This window comes from Typopeltis vanoorti, chromosome 16, assembly GCF_054136105.1.
Source record: "Typopeltis vanoorti isolate ZY-2024b chromosome 16, IOZ_Tvanoo_1.0, whole genome shotgun sequence".
Lineage (NCBI taxonomy): Eukaryota > Metazoa > Arthropoda > Arachnida > Uropygi > Thelyphonidae > Typopeltis > Typopeltis vanoorti.
Window position 1 is genome coordinate 48879692 of NC_143564.1, and position 22574 is coordinate 48902265.

The following is a 22574-nucleotide window of genomic DNA, read 5'->3' on the forward strand; positions in this document are numbered from 1 at the left end:
TCAGAAGTCCTGGTTGGTTCTCCACATTCCTTTAAAGACTGTGGGGGGTCTCATCTCAGTTATACAGCTTTGACCCTTAAGCACCCCAAGGGGTTGAGTTCATTTGTTGAATACAATGTGGCCTAAGATTGTTGACATTAGTGAAACCTATCAGAATCAGATATGGTAAGTGGGATCGGGTGTAATGGGTATACTATTTTTATGACAGAAGAGATAGGTGGAAGAGTATTACTAATGATATCGGATCACTTAAGTCCAGTTATAGTAGAAACACAAGAAAACCATGATAGTAACAATGTCCCATGTAGCAGTGAATTTGAGTCTGTCTGGTGTGAAGTGGAGGTTAACAATGAAATATATGGTGGGGTGTTTCTATAGACCTGGCGTCTCAGTTGCAGAGGACTAAGAAATGCATTGCCAATTTGTCCTTATGGGTGACTTTAATTTTCCAAACATTGATTGGGTAGAAGAGAAATCTCATTATAAGAAAGAAGAGAAATTTATTGAATTCTTGCAAGACAACTTTTTCAAGCAGTATGTGACAGAAGGAACTCAAGGTCAAAGGAGTGTTGGATTTGCTCATAGCATCAGAAAGAGTCTCTGTTAAGAATATGGCTATTTTACGACCAATTGGGGACAGCGATTATGCTGTGCTATATTGGAAAGTATCTAATTGCATTGATGCTTCGATTAAAACAGGTTACATGCTGAACTACAAAGCTTGGAATTATGATCAACTTAGGAGAATATTACCTTTGGTCCCATGGTATCAGTTACTGAATGAGAAAAATGTCAGCAATGCATGGGAATCTTTGAAAAGTGCTTAAATGAAGCAGTATGTGAGTGTATCCCTAGTGTTCAAAGAATAAATAGGTTGGGAGTAAAATGGATGTGCAACCTTATTAAGCAAGAGATCCACAAGAAGAAGATGATGTGGAAAGAATATCATGAGAATAAGAAGAGTTATGAGTGAGAGGAGTTATGAAATATATAAAGCACAGGCCAGAAATGTAATGAGTATTGTGCGGAAAGCTAAATCGGAGTATGAAAATAAATGTGGCCATGCAAGCTAAAGGCAATCCAAAAGAATTTTCTTTTTATGCTGCAAGCAGAAGAAAGAATGAATATGAAAGAATAACTTTATTGAATGCAGATAGTACTCGAGTATCGGAAGCTGATTAGATTGTTCAGTTAATGAGTGCTCACTTTGCTAAGATATATCACCCAGGTGTTTGTAACATGGTGCAGTGAATGAAGAGTTAGAGATTCATGAAAATGAGATTGAAGAGCTGTTGCGTAACCTGAATAAGAATTTGTCTAATAGGGACAGATGAATTGGCTAGGCCTTTCACATGTTGGTATGACTTGAGTCTCAGCTCAGGAATGAAAGGAATGCATGATAGTTCCATTGTACAAGGGTGGTGCAAAAACTGATGTGTCTAACTACTGACTCATCAGTATCTCTGGTGTGGTAGTGAAGATTTTAGAGAACCTGGTAAGAACTCGCATACAGAAATGGATAAACAAACAAGCTATACTCTACAATGAGCAGTATGGGTTTATTAAAGGAAGTCTTGCTTTTGCAATTTGTTTATACTTTATAACAATGTTATGACTCAGTTGGATAAAGGGAATGAATATACTATGATAATGTTGGATTTTTCTAAGGCATTTGATAGGATACCACACGGAAGGCTGTTGCATAAACTGGAGATTATGGGATTGGAATATGAACTCTTGACTTGGATCAGGAGATGGTTGACAGACAGATATCAAAAAGTGGTATACAGTGGGTGTGAATCTGCCAGATCTATGGCAGATTCACACCCACCCAAGAAGCCAACCATGATACGTCATGGTTGGCTCCTTGGGCCATTATTGTTCATTCTATACATCAATGACATCAGGCAGAGTCTAACATCAGATGTGCAAAGATAGGCAGGGCAGTCAGGGATGCTACTAATACTCAGCACTTACAAAATTATTTGAATAGGTTGGAAATTTGGGCAAACGAAAATGGCTATCAGTTTAATGTTAGTAAGTGTAAAGTTATGCACTTGGCATGATTAGAGTTCCAGCAGCATATTATATTAGTGGAGTTATGCTACAAGAAACTGAGGAAGCAAGGGATCTTGGCATATTGGTGAATAGGAATTCGAAGTCAAAGGTCACATAGCAAAAGCTCCAAATTCAACTCACATGATAATTGCAATGTTGAAGTGAACCTTGACATGTAAGGATTTGTAAGTCATTTTGCCTCTTTATAAGGCTTTGATAAGACCACACCTGGAGTATTGTGTGCAGATTTGGTTTTCTGGGTTCCAAGGGGATAAAGAAGCTGTGGAAAGGGTGCAAAGAAGAGTTACAAAGATTATATCTGGATTATGGGATTTAGATTATGAGTATAGATTGCGAGTATGTAGATTGCAGACTCTGGTTAACAGGAGAAAGAGGGGTGATATAGTAGAGGTCTATAAACTTTTAAATGGGTGTTGTAGAATATCATCTGATGAAATGTTCATTATCTGGAAGGTGGCGAGAGAACACGGGGGGCATCCATGGAAGTTAAATTTATTTGCAGTCAAGAAAGGGTAAGAGCTAGGCTTTTCTTCCAGAGAGCAGTGAGTGAGTTGAATAGTTTCCATTTAGGGCATCTAGTGTGAAGGAATTTAAGGCAAGGTATGACAGCTGGTTTGGGTGATTTATAGCCTCCCTTGATGAGTCCTTGACTCCCTGGAGGTCTCAAGTAATAATAATAATAATATAAAAAAGGGAAATAAAACTGAATGTAAAAATTACTGTGGATTTTCCTACTGGGTGTATCATGGAAGATTTATGCTAGCATACTTGGGTTAGAGGCTGAGAAAAATTATGAAAGGGATACATGGAGAAGAACATGTTGGGTTCAATAGAGTAGAGGTTATCAAGTTCATATCTGGAAAATTCATATGACAAGGTGCAAGCAGAAAATCTGTTCAAAACAGCACAGTTATATGGTGTAAATGGGACATTATATTGAGTAATACATAGTCTGTATTCATATTTTGAGTCAGCAGTTAGAATTGAAAAAGATACAGGAAAATGGTTTGATGCTAAATTAAACCATCTTCTTGTGCCTTTGATGTTAAATTAGGTGGAAGACAAGGTGATGCATTATCTCCTACTGTTATGCATCATGTATATAGATTAGGTATTTCTTAATGCTACATTAGGCAGAAGAGTAGCATTAAGCCAATATCAAAATTGGAGGTATTTAATTGAGTTCTTTACTTTATGCCAATAATGCCTTACATCTAAGCAAATCCAGTGTAAGTCTGAAACATTCCCTAACTGAATTGAATAACTGGTGTAGTAAATTTGGTATGAAGATCAATTATTGAAAGGTGCCTATGAAAAGAGATAGGAACTTGGAAAATGCATCTTGACTAGAACCTATAGAACAGTAAAAAAATATCAGCTGTTTAGACACATTTTTTAGTGAAGATGACAAATTAAATATGGAAATAGACCATAGAATTAGCAAAACTGAAGTATGGTAGGAAGGTCAGCTGAATATTTATGTTTATATGAAATAAGAGAAAAATTAGTCAAAAACAACTGAAAGACTGTTCAAATCAATTTTTGCTTATTTATCTGAGAGCTGGGTTAGAAATAAAACACTTGCTGAAAGATTGCAGGCCACAGATATGAGTGATATGAGAAAGATTAGGGGAGTTAAAATATGGCATCAATTGCAGAATTGAATAAAAATGAATGGAAGGAATGTGATGTTAGCAGAACTAATCTCAAGTGGCATGGTCATTTTAATGGAATGGGAAAGAAAAGGTTAGTGATACCACTATTTTATTTTTTTGTCCAAATAACAGGTAAAGAACCCAGAGGAAGACCAACATCTAGGTGACTGTCAGATTTTTAGGGAAAGACAACGTATACTATAATATTAATTAAAAAACTTTAATTAATACTTCCTTTATTTCGATAATGTTACATTACCGTCTTCAGGGAACATAAAAATAATGATATATGCATGCAGGCACTAACACTAAACAAATATGGCTGAAGACAACTAAAGTTGGTCCTAGAGTTCTAAAAGGTGCCACCTAGGTGGGCTAAATTGGGTAGTGGTCTTGGCTGTTGGGCTGATGTTCTAAGAATGCAAGCTTACCATATTTGGGGCAGTCTCATGCATCCAAATTTGTTGAGGTTTGGAGAGCTTTTTAGTCTGCAATAAATAAGTATGATCATTCATTGTATTATTGAAATAATTATAAAAGGTATTAACACCATCGGAGTGGATATAATACAAGGCTGTAGTTTACCTTGTTAAACTGTTAGTTGGTTTCAGACAGTTTTTTTTACCCTTTCATTTCTCATTTTTCTCATTATAATTCTGTTTTCATTGGCAAAATGATATAGAATGATAAGTTATTTTTTTCTCTATAATTAACCATTTAATTGCAAAATTAGGTAAAACGAAATTATGTATACAATACATATGCCAAAAAATACTTTGCATTTAGTTGATGATTGATATCACCATACAAAAATTCATTTAGATGTATCTTTTTTTTTTTATATATAATTTATGCAATCATTTCCTTACTGTTATAATTTTCATCCAGAACAGGATAATAATGTCCTGGCACAATTTCATAAAGATATTGAAAGATATAAAGATAAAAAGAAACTTCTACCAACGAAAGGAGCTGGAAGAGAAGAACAAGTCAGTTCTTAATTTGGCAGTTATTTTATAATATTTTAATAACTTACAGAATAAATGAATATTAATTTTGATATTAATATTTTTATTACTAAAATCTTTTCATACATTTTTTTACAGAATCATTAAGCTATAAATTAATTTTGTGTTATTATCAGATATTAAATATCTTGTAATTGTTGATAGATTCATACAAGCATTTGATTGTTAATACTAACCTAATTCATAAACATGACTACATGTGAAAATTATATAAATAAAATATGAAATTTAATATAAATCAACCCAATATTTCATGATGAGTATTCCATCAGTATCATCTGAGTTTCTTCTTGACTCTGCTTTGTACCATGCACTTTTCCATCTCATAACAGGCTTTACATTATGTTGTCCTCTGGCTATGTTTGATCATAACTGTGTTAATGACTATGTTTTCAGTTTCATACCATTAGGAAGCTGTGAAACTGTAAACATAGTCATTAACACAGTTATGATCAAACATAGCCAGAGGACAACATAATGTAAAGCCTGTTATAAGATGGAAAAGTGTATGGTACAAAGCAGAGTCAAGAAGAAACTGATGATACTGATTAGGTACTCATCATGAAATGATAGTGGTACAAATTATGGTACAAAGCAGGATTAAGAAGAAAAATTACCAAATTAAATATGAAACTAAAATTTAATTAATATATTTAAATATAAAATTGCATACGCAATTTGCCCACACATAGCACTGTTGTCATAGGTCTTGAGACCTTTCATGTGTGTGTGTGTGTGTGGCATATAAAAAAAATAATACATATGCTGGGGTATGACAATTTATTTATTCGGCAATTAAAAAAATGGGCAAAAAACGGGACACTTCTGGTATACTCTACATAAAGATGGAATAACATATAATTACAGTACACAGGACTGAAGTGAACATTATAATTATGGAGTATCAGCATTATTATATTTATATGAAGAGATTATTTCTTCCAGACGTGTTGGTTCTTTCAAGATGCACTCACAAAAGTCAATACATGAAATGTCAAGTGTCTTGATCACAATTGATAGATTCATACAAGCATTTGATTGTTAATACTAACCTAATTCATAAACATGACTACATGTGAAAATTATATAAATAAAATATGAAATTTAATATAAATCAACCCAATATTTCATGATGAGTATTCCATCAGTATCATCTGAGTTTCTTCTTGACTCTGCTTTGTACCATGCACTTTTCCATCTCATAACAGGCTTTACATTATGTTGTCCTCTGGCTATGTTTGATCATAACTGTGTTAATGACTATGTTTTCAGTTTCATACCATTAGGAAGCTGTGAAACTGTAAACATAGTCATTAACACAGTTATGATCAAACATAGCCAGAGGACAACATAATGTAAAGCCTGTTATAAGATGGAAAAGTGTATGGTACAAAGCAGAGTCAAGAAGAAACTGATGATACTGATTAGGTACTCATCATGAAATGATAGTGGTACAAATTATGGTACAAAGCAGGATTAAGAAGAAAAATTACCAAATTAAATATGAAACTAAAATTTAATTAATATATTTAAATATAAAATTGCATACGCAATTTGCCCACACATAGCACTGTTGTCATAGGTCTTGAGACCTTTCATGTGTGTGTGTGTGTGTGGCATATAAAAAAAATAATACATATGCTGGGGTATGACAATTTATTTATTCGGCAATTAAAAAAATGGGCAAAAAACGGGACACTTCTGGTATACTCTACATAAAGATGGAATAACATATAATTACAGTACACAGGACTGAAGTGAACATTATAATTATGGAGTATCAGCATTATTATATTTATATGAAGAGATTATTTCTTCCAGACGTGTTGGTTCTTTCAAGATGCACTCACAAAAGTCAATACATGAAATGTCAAGTGTCTTGATCACAATTATTGCTTTCATAGTCTTGGTGTTGAAGCAGTTCTTTTCATTAGACCACAAAGAACTCATGAGAGAAAAAATTCTCTCTGCAGCTGCGTTTGTTCCTAGGATTGCCATACAAATGCAACAACTGGCAGTATGTTTTTGTAGTGGATGTTTTTTTCTTGGAGCACCTTAAACACATCACACCACTTTTTGTCCACTTCACTATTTGTGTCCTTCCATTCTTTCATCTTGCAGTTCACAACAATATTTATATGGCTAATTTCATCAAATAATTCATCTTCATCAACAATATTGAATATTTTGCTGTCAACATCACTGATTGCTTTTAGGCTGCTTGCAACTTCAGCCTAAGTTAGTGGAGTTTGCAGCTTAATTCAGTGAAATGCTTTCAGTGGCTGGAAATAAGTCCATTTGCTTAAATTATTCAAGGAAAGTATCATAAAATAAATTTATAGTGTCTAAAAATTCTTTTTCATCAAAGACGCCCTCATCTTTGAACTCTGAAATAATTGATGACGTTTTAAATGTTTGAAAGTTCTCAGCTTTCCTATTTGTAATTTTCTGTCTGAGCAATTCCAATTATTCTACCACTTCAGTTGCCGAAATATTTTCCCTTTCTATTTTCATTATTGTGCTGAGAATATTTTCAGCTCGCTTTGCATGAAATGGAGCCAAATTATTGATTGTTAGTTACTGAAATATTATTTCAGCAATGTAGGGCATTTATCTTGTGATGAAAAGTAAGATCTGAGTCCATCATACATGTCAATAATCCTATTCACAGCTGATAGTAATGATAACCATCTTGTTTGTATGCTACCTAGAACACGCTTGTATTCAATTTCTGTAAATGTGCAGAAATTCTTCAATTCCTCTACTCTCACGGTGTAAATACTGAAATATTTTATTTACAATTGTTTTGATATCAATAGGCAAAATATCAGCACTTGTCTGTACACTATTATGAACAACATGCAGCACAGCCAATAGCATGAATGTTCATTTTTAACTTTGTTGAGTCTTGAAAATACATTGTTGGAACCACCTCGTTTGTATCCACCAAAGTTGATATTGCAGTTATCTGCAGAAAATGCAATAATTTTCTCAGTCAGCTGTTGTTTCTGCAAAATATCCAATATATGATTTGCAAGCAGTTCTGCTTTTTCTCCTGTTATGTTCTGAAAATCTATCACTTTAACCTGTATTCCTTTATTTGGGATTAAGTACCTAACAAGGACAGGCACCAACTTCAAATCTCTGTGGTTTGATGTGTCTACCATAACTGACACATTTGGCTTGTTTCAATTCAATTGCTATTTCTCGCATTGCGTAAGGTACCAGGACATTCACTAAAATTGATTGACACTTTGTTTGCCCACATGTAAATTTCTTTTGAAATAAATTTCTCACTATTGCAGAGGTGCAGTGCATTGATCTCAAAGAAGGGTTACGTTTTGCTGCATGAAATGCAAACAAACTTTCTTGGGCTGCAAGACATTTGCTTTCGTCAGTTAATTTCCCTTTTGAATTTTTCATGAAAAATGATGTAACGTCTTGACTTGAACTGCAAGCAGCGGCTGCCAATTTATGTTTTTGCTTCGTCAAATGCTGTTTTATATCAGAATGGCCTTCATGTTCAATTGAAAAAAACCGAGCGACACACAGTACAATGCAACTTGGTTTGTTGTTTCATTGTCTTTCAAGAAGGAATATTCTTCTTTTACATCCCGAATGAAACTACACTTTTTGGCATGATAAAATTTGGATGGAATCTCACCATTCACAGTATATACTCGCTTTAACTTTCACAATTACTAACTTACCGGCATAAGAAGCACAAAACAATGGTATGGTAGACAAAGTAACCTTGTTAGCGCCAGGATGTAGCAGTGCTGCCACTGGCTGTGACATTTTCGTCCTATCGCAGAGAAAGTGCATTCATAATGGTTGATAATCGTCATAGCATGCATGTTTTCAATCTCAAGCTATCACATGTCACTAGCAGAGGCATTATCCTTTCCATATTCGAACATACAAGAATGAAGTCATGCCACAAATTCAAAAAAAGGGACAAAACGGAACTAAAGTTAAAAAGGGACAATTAGTGTCCTGTTAAGGTTTTGCCGGCACAAGGGGACTAGAGTCTAAAAAAAAAGGGAACAATCTCATTAAAAAAGGGATGTCTGGTTACTCTGGTGTATATCATAGTGGTGCAAATGATGCTGTGCAACATGTAGAAGGGAAGCAAGAATTAGGAGAATTAAAGGTGAAAGAATCAGAGATGTATCAAGTGTTGCTCAGGTTAGATGCTATTAAGGCTGTAGTAATGGATGACATATCACCATATATTTTTAAAGAATGTGCAAAAGATTTAGCCATGCCCTTGTCCTGGTTATTTAATGAAACTCTTGCAGTGGGGAAGCTTCCTAAGGAATGGAAAGAAGGAAAAATAATAATTCTCCACAAGCATGGTTCGAGAACAGAAGTTTCCAATTATAGACCAGTCTGTATATCTGCAGTTGTGATTCTCTGTGATGATCAATCAGCATTGATTTGTGAAGAGCAAGTCTTGTTTTATGCTTACGTTTTATGATAAGGTGAGGAATGTGTTGGATAAAGGAGAATCATATACAGTGATATTCTTGAACATTGCAAAAGCATTTGATAGATTACCCCATGATAAGTTAGTATACAAGCTGCAGAGGATAGGAATAGATAGTATATTGGTTATGTGGATCAGAGATTGGCTCTCTGAACGATACAAGCAAGTTGTGTATGATAGAGCAGTGTCTCAGAATAGGTAGGTGACCAGTGCCATGCCTCAGGGTTTTGTTCTTGAGTTGCTACTGTTTAACTTATTTATTAATAATATTTCATGTGGATTGACTTGGAATCTTCAAATGTTTGCCAGTGATGCAAAGTTAGGTAGAATTATCAGGAGTAATGCTGGTGTTAATTCTCTACAGGAAAATTTGAATAGACTTTTAGCTTGGACAAATGAGGGGTTAAATATTTTATATTAATATATGCAAGATGTTACACTTTGGGATACGGAGATATAAGGCTACATACTGTATTGGCGAACTGTGCTTTAAAAAGTGAATTAGGGATCTTGAAATTCCTAGGGCACATTGCAAGTATTGCAAACATTGTACATTGTATTGCTGCTATGATAAAAAGTACATTGACATGTAGGGATAAGGAGGTGGTGATCCCTCTATATAAGACATCGGTCAGACCACATATGGACTATTGTGCTCAGATTTGGTCACCTAGTTTTCATTGTGATGTGGAAACACTAGAGAGGGTCCAAAGACGAATAACCAAAGTGATATCAGGACTCTGGAGTGTTGGTTATGAAGAGTGTTTGAGAGAATATTACATAGATTGGTGGATAGGAGAAAAAGAGGAAGGAGATATGATAGTGACCTTTGGGATTTTATCAGATTAATACAGAAGGAATTATAAAAAGAGTGGATGTAATGGGAAGAACAAGAAGCTATCCCTGAAAGTTGTATAAAAATGCATTGAAGAAAGGTGTGAGGAGGAGATTTTTTACTTGGAGAGTTTTTAGTGAGTGAATGCAGGTAGTGTAAATTATGATAGACGTTGCTGGTTGAGTGGGCCTCCCACAATGAGTCTGTTGAATCCATGGGAGTTACCAAAATAATAATAATATGGGAAATATATGACTTTGCATTAATTCAGCCTTGATATCTTTTCTGGGTAGTGGCCCTTCCCATAATGCATTTCATTATACATGTCTGAAAGGATATTATTATTATTTGACACCTCCAGGGAGTCCAAGAACTCATTGAGGGAGGGCATCTGCTCTATAACTTCGTCTTCTCCATTCAGTCATCCACTGACCGCAACTGCACCAGCGCCATCTACTGCCGACCACCACTGGTATTTTCATAGACAATCACAAACATCCAAACATATTTGCTTAGCATTATGGAATACTAAGGCAATGATGTGAAGTCATTAGCCTCTATGTTCAGGTAGCCTATGGTGTTTCTGAAGATACGCCATGGGGAAACTTTGTTTGCTTGCACTTGGATGAAGGATCTTGGTCCTTCATCCAAGTCAAAGGTACTTATTTTCTTTCCACAGAGGAAAGAAAATAAGTGCCTTTGAACTATTATTAATGATCATGACTATTATTAATAATCATGTCAGCTGCACCAGTTTTTTTTGTTAATTATCTCTGTAAAGTGACTGTTTTTACACCTAGTGTTGAGTTGATTTACAAGAGTTCAATCCGATTGGTGCAATGACTTTTAACTATTGTTTTTAGAATCCAAGAAATGATTAACTCAAAACTAAATTAAACATATAATTTAATGAAACTAAATAAAACTATATACATAGTTAACAAAAGTAAATAGCTACAAAACTAACTGAATCCAAGGCTTTCTAAATTAAAAACTATACTTTTGAGATATCTATCTTTAGAGAATAAAGTTATTCTCTCACTAACTGATTCTATTAATAGTTTATTTTACATGATCTTAATCAGTCCACTGGCCTGAACGTTTAGTTTTTCACAACAAATTACTACAGACAATAAATGTTCATTAGTCACTTCTTTATAAGGCCTTTTCTCAAAATATAAAACTTTCATATGACTATGCAATGTCTTCTTATTTAACATATATTTTTCTATTCATCCTCACTGTTACCCTGAGTATATATTCTTTACTTAGGCAATATAATTACATGATGAACAAATCACAAATTCATTACCTGAGGAAAAAAAAACAGTTTATTTTACTACTTTATAAACACTGTATCAAAGTGGAATTTCTCCATTAAAAGCCACTTTACAGTTTCAGATTTCATTAATTTCATCACTTGTTCCAATAAAATAATATCACCGGCATCCTTCAGACAGAAGATGAAACTTTCCATTTTGCATTTTTTCAAGCATCGAAATAGAACATCTATTTAATATCTCCTTTTATTTACTATTCACTCGTTGAGAGTCTTAACTCTTCCAGTTCACCTTGCTACGATTCCTTTTAGGAATCCTCTATTAATATGTTCTGTCAAATTTTCAAAAATTTCTTTAAAACAAACTTCTCTGGTTTACATCCTCAAACTTCTATTCTCTCTCTTCTTATTTTTTTTCATTATCCAGGTACCGACTGCACTCTCTGTCACCCATCAATCTTCTCAGTGAGCATGCACACTTCTTCAACTATGGTGCAAGTGAGAAATCTGTAATGTCTGACACATTGTCATCATTAGCAAAAAGAGAATATTTTAACAATGGATGACAGACATTCACAACACTTAACAATTATGAATTACAGTTATCTGATATTCAGTAAGCACAATAAATTTCACATATTTTACATTATTTCTTTAAATATAAATATCAATTTCTTATTGGACACATCACAAATGTTGATTATACATGGTTACAAAACCAAAACTATGAAAATACTAACGTTGAGAAACACTTATAAAAAATATTCATAAAAATGAATTATGACTAGTTTTACACTATGTCAGAGTAGGGAACATTCCACTTAGTACAAATATTAGAAACAGATGGTGAAGTCACATACAATAGAAACAGATACAGATTTAAAGATTTCTCCATATATAATAAGTTAAAAATTACAAACACTTTTTTTCAGCCATAAAGATTGCCATAAATTCACACTAGAGAAGCAAGAAACCTAAAAACTATAATAGATTGTGTAATGGCTAAAGGGAAAACAGCTGATGTAATTCTAGATAGCAGGTATTTGGAAGTGCAGAAATAGTCAGATCATTATCTTTTACAAAATAAAAAAAAATTGAGACATCCCTAAGATAGTTTAAAATTAACCTAATAAAAGCAAAGAAAAAATCTCCAAGAGTGAGTTCAACTCTTGCATGACAAAAGTAGTAATTACCTCTATTCTTAAAGAATAAATAAAAAAACTTAAACAAATAAAATAAAATGATGATATATAGGGTGGTTATGGAACATTCCATAGAAAGGACCTGTCTTTGTGAAGCCAAAAATTGAAGTTATTTACATATTGTGGTTTTTCATAACTAATAAAAATAATCTGATGATGATAAAAAAACCTTTGTAGTTGCTTCACAAAGATGAGCCCTTTCTATGACATGTTCCATGATTCGTGGGCCACCCTATAGAAATGGAATGAAATGATTTAAAAACTATAGCAAGTGCATAACAGAATATCTTGGAAAAGTAAATGGAAGAAGAAAGAGGAAATAAAAAATGGGATGAGAATATTGAAGCAATAATCAAAGACAAGAAAGAAGCATATAAACAATGGGTAAATATACAATCTTAATGATAAAGAAGAAATTAATTATAAACACAAAAGAGCAATATATATTGAACATTCCATAGAAAGGGCCTGTCTTTGTGAAGCCAAAAATTGAAGTTATTTACATATTGTAGTTTTTCATAACTAATAAAAATAATCTAATGATGATAAAAAAAAAACCTATGCAGAAAGGGCTTCACAAAGATGAGCCCTTTCTATGACATGTTCCATGATTTGTGGGCAACCCTATAGAAATAGAATAAAATTATTTAAAAACTATAGTAATAAGTGCATAACAGAATATCTTGGAAAAGTAAATGGAAGAAGAAAGAGGAAATAAAAAAACTTGAACAAATAAAATAAAATGATGATATATAGGGTGGTAATGGAACATTCCATAGAAAGGGCCTGTCTTTGTGAAGCCAAAAATTGAAGTTATTTACATATTGTGGTTTTTCATAACTAATAAAAATAATCTGATGATGATGATGATAAAAAAAAAAAAAACCTATGCAGTTGCTTCACAAAGATGGGCCCTTTCTATGATGTTCCATGATTTGTGGGCCACCCTATAGAAATGGAATGAAATGATTTAAAAACTATAGTAATAAGTGCATAACAGAATATCTTGGAAAAGTAAATGGAAGGAAAAAGAGGAAATAAAAAATGGGATGAGAATATTCAAGCAATAATCAAAGAAAAGAAAGAAGCATATAAATAATGGGTAAATATAAAATCTTAATGATAAAGAAGAAATTAATTATAAACACAAAAGAGCAATATATAAAAAAAATAGAATGCAGAAAAAAGGGTAGAAAAATGAGATAATTTCATCACGAAATTGGAAAAAGATCTTGCAGTGAAGAGACCAAATATTTACAAAATTTTAAGAAACATGAATATGGTCGTAAAAGAAAAAGCTAAACTTGAATTAATATGAAATAAAGAAAAAATCTAGCCAGACTTATTCCAAAGCTTATGGCAGGTTAGTAATGAAACTAAAACTGATATAATGCTAATTATTATAATTATACCACAGAAGAAATAACATTACAAGAAATTCAACAAGCAATATATCACAATAAATGAGGAAAATCCCCTGGAAAGATGGAATAAATATTAAATATGCAGGCATCTTGTCCATTAGATAACTATTTAAATTATTTAACAATAATCAAGAAAAAAAATACCAAAAACTTGGAATAAGGCCATTACCATTCCAATATATTATTATTAACACCAGACCTCCATGGAATAAAAAGACTTATTGCAGAAGGCACACACTGTTACACACAAAGCTATTACACTGTTACACAAATCAAACTATACTTGAAACTCATTGAGTACAGTCATCCCTCGACTTACGTCTGGGTTCCTTTCCATCCGGCAGGACGTAAGTCGATACATTAAAAACAACAGAGTTATAGGGGTTAGGGACTTAACCGTAATAAGTATATTGTCATTTTAATTTTTAAAACTTATTATAAAACTGTACTGTGCATTACTGCCACTATAAAACAGGAGAATAATCACCCAGATCTTCATTACCTTCCCTGTGTGAACAATCAGGCTGTGGCTCTTCTGGTGTAACCTTTGTTTTTTTGATGAAAATGTCCAATGTACTTTGCTTATTCCTCTTCTTCTTTTTGTCATAAATGTGTTCATAGCAAACAAACGCATCATGTACTTTCGTTTCTATTATTAAGTAGCGTTCAACATTGGGGTCCATGTCTTGAGCCATTTTGAGAACATCACTAACTGCAAAGAACATTTCTGCAAGCTCCTTCACTGTAAATTGTTTAATTACCTCTCCTGTTTCTCTTTTCCCTCTTCCTTTTCTCATTTTTTGTCTTCTGCAACACTTGTTCCTCCAGTTCGACCAATTCTTCAATGGCCAACTCTTCAGGGGAACTTTCTATGAGTTGAATTATGTCATCATCATTCACTTCAAGATTCAGATTGTTTGCTAGGCCCACTATTACAAACTTCCAAAATCATGCACAAACCTTTTTAATGTCTTTTTCCATATGCCATTGAGAGGCATATGGAATACACAGCAATATTTTTAATAGCATGATAAATATTTAATGTTTTTCCAATTTTCCAGTTCCGCACGGTTAGCCTAGTGGCTGTGTGCTTCACAGCCATATGACTGGGGAAGGAGTGTCCCAGGTTCGATTCCAGTCGAAGACGTGAGGAATTTGAGGATCGTCCTCAGCCATAACCAAGTTAGCCGGTCTTGGAGGCAGGCAGTAGGGTTTTTTCCGTCAGTTTATCTGGCGTTTTTTCATCCCTCAAGCAGGCAAACCGGCCCCGTGAACACACACGGATCTACAGCCATAAATACTTAACCACACCATGAGGGGGGCTCAACTCGCCCAATAGGGACAGGGGAGGAAAAGGGAGGAAACTCCATACGAATAAATAAATAAATAAAATGTTTTCCAGAATTCCATGAGAGTCTGGTCATTTCCTTCAGTAGCAGAAATGACTTGTGAAAAAGTTCTCCTTAGATGATAATAAGCCTTAAACACTGCAAGAACTCCCTGATCCATCAGTTAGATCAATGAGGTAGTGTTTTTTGAGAGAAACATGACCTTGAACTTGGTGAAGATCACCGGTATAAGACGGATGACCTGGAGCATTATCTAGAATTAATAAAATTTTAAATTCTACATTTTCTTTTACACAATAGCTTTTTATTTCACTCTCATTACAGTTGACTAAGGCATCCTCAAACAATTTTTGAGTCATCCACGACTTCTTATTGCTCCGATAATGAACTGGGAGTATGCTTCCTAATGTTTTTGAAGATTCGTGGATTCTCACTATGCCATATCGTAAATGGTTTCAGTTTATATCCAGTCGTATTACTCGTAACAGAATCTTAACATGGGAATTAAGAGTTTTCCACTCGGGCATTTCTTTCAGAAACGAGGATGTCTCATCCATATTAAATATTTGCAGTGGCAAATAATTTTCCACATAATAATTTTATCCAATTTTTTCACAAACTCCTGCAGCCTTCTCAGCACTTGAAGATTCCCATGCATTTTCACATTATGCAGCGCAAAATGCTGCTTGAATTTCATGGACCAAAATGGAAGAAGCGCTGAATTCGTAGTCATAATCGGGTTTTGCTTTCTTTTTTCATCATGTTGAAGAGACTTGGTGTCTTAGCGGTTGTGGTCACAGTGCTAAGGGATATGTGCTTTTGGTTCAGGTCCTCTATCCATGACAAATAGCTTTTCCATATCACCGATAGGACTTTGTCGTTGCTTCGTCACTATTGTCGATTTAATGGGAGCAGATCCTTTCACAGCCTCTACGATTTTATCCTTATTTTTCAAACTGGTCATCACTGTAAAATGAGACCATCCGAAGTCATGTGCGATCACATTGACTGGCTTACCAGCTTCGTGTTGCTTTATAACTTGCAACTTCGTTTCAAGATCAATTGCTCACCTCTTTTTCTGTGATTCTTCACCAGGTTTTTTGATCGTGTGTGTGTAGGGGCCATGTTGCACAAAACATCGCAAAATATTTAATGATAAATACACAAATAACCTATTTCTCAAACACAAAATCAACAGAGGAACTGTTGAAGACACGTGCCGACTGCCGAGAGAGGTTGCCACTGTTCACTTTACCTTACGTTCGCTTGCAAGCCTTGTTCGAAAGTATAGCCAATAATGTTCTTCGAAAGAACGTAACTCAAATATACGTAAGTCAAGGGATGACTGTATATCTATTCACCACAATGTTAGGCAACACATTCCACTTACCAACCACTCTCCATGCAAAGAACTTGCTACTTATGCTCCTGCTCACATCCTCTTTATATAGCTTCCAGGGATGTCTCCTTGTATGTGTATATATATATATAAGGCAATGTATGTAACTAAAAAGGAATAAGTCTCCTAAATACTTATGAGTTATATTATTATTATTAACATCTGACCTCCATGGAGTCAGAGATTCATCATGGTGATTCAGTGTGTCTACATTCACAACATGCTCAGACAATGCATTCCACTCACCAACCACTCTCCATGTAAAGAACATTCTCCTCACTTCTCTGCTTGCACCCTCCTTATACAGTTTCCAGTGATGGCCTCTTGTTCTATCCCTCCTCCTCTCCCATTCAACCTGATAACAACCTGACTAGCTTATATGTCTTAGTCATATTCTCTCCCCCCTCCTCATATTCACAAGGCCTTCAATTTGCATTCTCTCAATCTGTCCTCGTACTCCACATTCCAATGACCACTGACCTCCTTTATGAATCTTCTCTGGACCCTTTCTTACATATCCTCATCACTATGAAAACCCGGTGACCAAACTGTGCACAATAATCCATTTGTGGCTTGAAAGATCTTATTCAATGGCATCATAACATCTGTCTATCCTCATGAAAAATACTGTATCCTTCCTTTTATATTTTCGTTAGATCATCTTAATTCAACCATGTGTTCACGTTCCAGTGATTTTGCAGCAAATAAACTCAGTTAGTGAAACCATTTCATCTCCCTTATTTTGGATACTTCTGGCATTTGTAAATAAACATAGCAGTTCACTTTAAGGTCTATAACCAGTCCTACCCAAGCCACTTGGTGGTTGTGATTTCTCCACCACACTTGGCTTTGTGCAGTCACCTTTATCACCGCTTACCACATATATTTGCATCTACAAACTGTACTTCCTTCTCCTCACACAGCTCTGTGAACATACCATTCATGATTCTGACACCCTGTCTCATCATTGTCATACCTCTGCAACACACTGACAACCTTTCCCATTATACTGTTCTCTTTCACTCTTCTCAATAACTCCTGATATTTGCCTTACATTCTCTGTATGTCCACTTAAGTCATTTGTCTCTACAACCACCAATAATTCTCTTGCTCATTTCCTCCTCATGTTCAAAGCATGAATTGTCTTGCTCATTCTTCCTCCTGGATAGCAGACCTTATGGACTTTCTCATTAACTAATCCTCTAACAATGGAATCTTCATACACTGCTATTCTGGAATCACTCATCGCATCTTTTACCCTTTTTTTATTTTTTAATTCTATTCTTTTGCACACTTTCATTGGTTTCCGTTAAACGTCTGATATCACTCTGCATATTGCCATATCTTGGACAGCCACTAGAGGGCTACATGGTGTGTAGTGTTTGTGGAGAGCTCCTGAACAGACAAGTGTCATTTTGAGTAATAATTGGTGAATTTGCATAGTATTTACATGGTATTGTTTACTTTTCGTATTTTAGCGTGTCTGGGTGTTTTCTGAGTATTTTAAATAGTAAATTGATAGATATGATTATCGTGCACATGGCCCCCATAAAGAGGAATACAACAAAAATGACATCCAGATCGCCATCTTTGTCTAAACATTTGAATTTAAAGGATTTGATTCAGTGTACCGTTTGCGAAATGTATGCATTGAGGAGAGCGGTTGGAGTCTGGTTAAACAATGATAGTGGAGTGAATGTGTACAGAAAGTGTAAAGAATGTGAGGATTTAAAGAGTGTTTCAAGTCGTGAGAGTGATATCGTTGAAAGTGAGAATCTAGAAAATACTGATATTTGTGAGGTAGTACCAGATAGCTGTGAGAGTGGCGTTGAAAGTGAGAATGAAGGTAAACATACAGAACAAATGAATGAATTATTGGAGAATAAAAATGATGCAATGAGTGAAATCGCTTGGTTATGCAGAGCAATACACAGGGCAAATCGGCAGCTGGAGTGTTGGCAAAAATGTTTACCGAGCATAGCGATTGATAAACGGCAAAAGTATGATGGAAAGAAATAAGAGTATGAAAGCGTGAGTGTTGTATGGAGATTCCTTAGTAAGAGATGTGTTAGTTGAGAGTTTAACAAAATCGTACCAACCTGGTGCGAACGTTAAGGATGTAAGCGAGTCAATTAGAATACAAAAGCAGCGGGTGAAAGAATTGATAGTGGTAGCAGGTACAGATGATTTGAAAGGAGACAAAATGGCTATGAGTGAGGATGTGAAGGAATTGCTTGAGGTAGCAAAAGAGAAGAGTGAGAGAGTTAGGATGGTGAGTCTGTAGCCACAGTATGACAGTGAAGAGTATAGGAGGAGGGCCAAAATTGCAAATGACTTTGAGTGAATTATGCAGGACGAGTGGTGTGGAATTTCTGGATGTGTGGAGTGAGTTCGATGGGCGAAAGGATTTATATAAGATGGATGATTTACATTTGAATGGATTTGGTGTATGGAAACTTGAAAAGGTGTTGTCAAATGTGGAAGTGGATGTGCAGAATCAGGGAAACTAGAGTTATTAAGGGGGGGGGGGAGTAGATATGCTGACTTAAGGAGACAGTTGAGTGTATGAATGTGTGTAATATGCCCAAGCGAGTAAGAAAGACTACAAATCAGAATGGGATAGTTAGTATAAGCCATCAAAATGGGGATGGGACAAATAGGCTTCCGCAATTCATGTATACTAATGCCATAAGTATTAGGAACAAGAAGGAAGAATTTTTGGCCTTGGTTGGCACTTCCAGGCCACAGGTTATTGACATTAGTGAAACATGGCTGACAAAAGATGATATAGCTAGTGGGGTTGAATATGAGAGGTATGGTGTGTTCAGGAGTGACAGGGAGAAAAAAATGAGGGGAGGAGTGTTATTGATGATAGCTGATGAGCTGCAGCCAAGGAGAATAGAAGTGGAACTGCAGGATAGAGAAAAGAGCACATTTGAGGCTATTTGGTGTGAGATTGAAACTAGCAGAACAAAATATACAGTTGGGTGCTGCTATAGACCAGGTGATGGAATAGATGGTGGAGATAGTATGCATAAGCAAATAGCAGAAATGAGTGGAAGGAGGGTAATTATTATAGATGATTTCAACTATGGTAACATTGATTGGAAGGAGGAGAGGACACATGGGAGGAAAGAATTGAATTTTATGTGATTATTAAGGGACAACTATCTGCGACAGCATGTAATGGAAAATAATAGGGGTCAGAGAGTGCTTGACCTGGTAATTGCATCTGAAAATTTGGCTGTAACGAATATGACCATGTTGCCACCAAGACCCTACTATCACTGGTGAGAGTGATAGTAGGGTCTTGACTTGGGAGGTAGCTAAAGGTGTAGAATTTACAATTAAGACAGGGTATATGTGGAATTATCGGACTGGCAAATATGATAAGCTTAGGAATTTGATTGGTTCAGTGCCATGGCATGTAAAACTGCAAGGGCTAGATGTTGATAGTGCATGGGAGGCAGTTAGGAAGTGTTTGCATGAGGCAATGGCTGACTGGATACCTAGAGACCGAATAATAAATCAAGTAGGGGTTAAATGGATGAATAACACCATTAAGCTTGAGCTGCAAAAAAAAAAAGAAACAACTGTGGAGGGAATTTAAGGAGAAAGGTGACTGGCAGGCACATGAATGGTATAAAGCGCAGCCCAGAAGGGTAATGAGTGTGGTAAGAAAAGCAAAAATGGAATGAAAGAACATTAGCCATGCAGGCTAAAGAGAATCCTAAACAGTTTTTTCGATATGTTGCAAGTAAAAGAAAAAATGTATATGGCAGAATGATTTTAAAGAATGCTGATGCTGAGCGAGCACTTTGCAGGAATGAATGAACCAATAGATTATATAGGAATTGTGGTGAATGAAGTGGAGGTGAATAGTCTATTACAAAACCTCAATGTCAATACATCTGTGGGATTGGATGGTATACCAGCTCGTGTCGTACGTCAAGCGGCTAAAGAATTGTCAGTGTCCTTGACTATTTTGTTTAATTTGAGTCTCGGGTCTGGGTTAGTCCCGAGGGGGGTGGAAATAGGGGAAAATAGTTCCACTGCATAAAGGAGGTTCCAAGACTGCTGTTGTAAATTACCGACCCATTAGTATATCAGGAATCGTTAAGGTCTAGGAGAAATTAGTCAAGAGAAAAATACAAGATTGTATAGATGAAAATGGGATACTGTATGGGGGACAGCATGGTTTTGGGAAGGGTAGATCATGCCTCAGTAACTTGCTCACATTTTATAACACAGTGATGGCTGAACTGGATAAGGTTAATGGGTTTACAGGATGGATAGGAGGGTGGTTGATGGAGAGATATCAGAGAGTGGTTTATTCAGGAGTAGAGTCCAAAAGACTGCTTGTGACAAGTGGTGTGCCACAGGGTTCTGTTCTTGGACCACTACTTTTCGATTTGTTCATTAACAATATAGGAAAGGATCTGAGAGGAAGTGTTCACTTGTTTGCTAATGATGCAAAGTTGGGTAGAGCAATAGTGAGTGTACAGGATGTCAAAATTTTGCAAGATGATTTGGATAGTTTGGAGGACTGGGCTGAGGAAAATGTGGATGTCGATTTAATGTGGCAAAGTGTAAGGTTATGCATTTTTTTGGGGTGAAAAGATTAGCAGCAGTATATCACATTGGTGGAACTGTACTCCAGGAGATTGATGAGGCCATGGATTTGGGAGTGTTGGTGGGTAGGGAGTTGAAGTTTAGGGTGCACATCGCAAAAGTGGCTAATTCAGCTCATCAAATGACTTGGTTGTTGAAAAATACTTGAACAAGCAGAGACAAACAAGTTATTGTTCCTCTGTATCGAGCCTTGATAAGACCCCATCTAGACTACTGTGCCCAGATATGGGTGCCAGGGTTTCTTCTTGATGGGGAGGAGGTGGAGAGGATCCAGAGACGAGTGACCAAGATGATAGTAGGTCTATGGAATGAACCTTATGAGAACAAGTTGAAGATTTGTGGGTTGCAAAAATTGGTTGATAGGCAGAAAAGGAGTGATATGATTGAGACATTCAAATTACTGAAGGGTTTCTATAAGATTAATTCAGAAGATATTTTTGAGAATAGGACTATTGGTGGGAGGACTAGGGGCCATACATGGAAGCTGAGCAAGAATGTGGTTAGCAAGAGTGTTACAGGTAGGTTTTTTACTTGGAGAGTAGTGAATAAGTAGAATAAACTGCCAGAGTCTGTTGTGGGTGCTATGACTGTGAATGAGTTCAAGGCGAGGTATGATAGATACTATGTGAATGTTGAATAGTTGTTCTTGACATGATGTTAGGGCCTCCCTCGATGAGTCTGTCGACTCCTTGGAGTTGCCTGAAATAATAATAATAATATTCCTCATTTTCAAAAACTGTTTCATCAAATCTTGCATTGCAACAGTTTCATTCTCTGTCACTCCTGTATTCTCGACACCTCAGGTTCTGCCACACCTTACTTCTGTTTCCTCATTTATACTTCCTTTCCCTCCCTTATCACTAACTTTCACTTCTACATTCATGTGTTCTTTGACTTGATCAGTTTCACTAGCTTTCCTTTTCTGTTTATGCTATCTTACATTTCTTCAGTCTGTCTCGCATTTGTTTAATCTAAGTCTAACAAAATATCGTACTTCCTACAAATTCATACTTTCATCTCCTGTTCAGTCTCTCTACAAACACATCTCCCACAGTCTGCCATGCATACATACATATTACAGTGATAATATCAAACCATTTTTGAAAAGTATGTTATTAATGTCTCTTGATTTTTGCAGATCTTGCCTAATTGCGACAGTTGATACCTGCATGGTTGACTTTGTGAACTGCCATTGTGTTCTTT

General features: G+C 35.5%; 1 protein-coding gene across 1 annotated transcript in view; it reads left to right on the forward strand.

Moving 5' to 3' along the window:
* LOC150098009 (spliceosome-associated protein CWC27 homolog) overlaps positions 1–22574 on the forward strand; it is a 243340-nt gene that overhangs the window by 207095 nt on the left and 13671 nt on the right. Inside the window, exon 9 of the mRNA XM_090406212.1 lies at positions 4623–4723. Coding sequence (XP_090262338.1) covers positions 4623–4723 — 101 coding nt within the window. The remainder of the gene's footprint in view (positions 1–4622; positions 4724–22574) is intronic.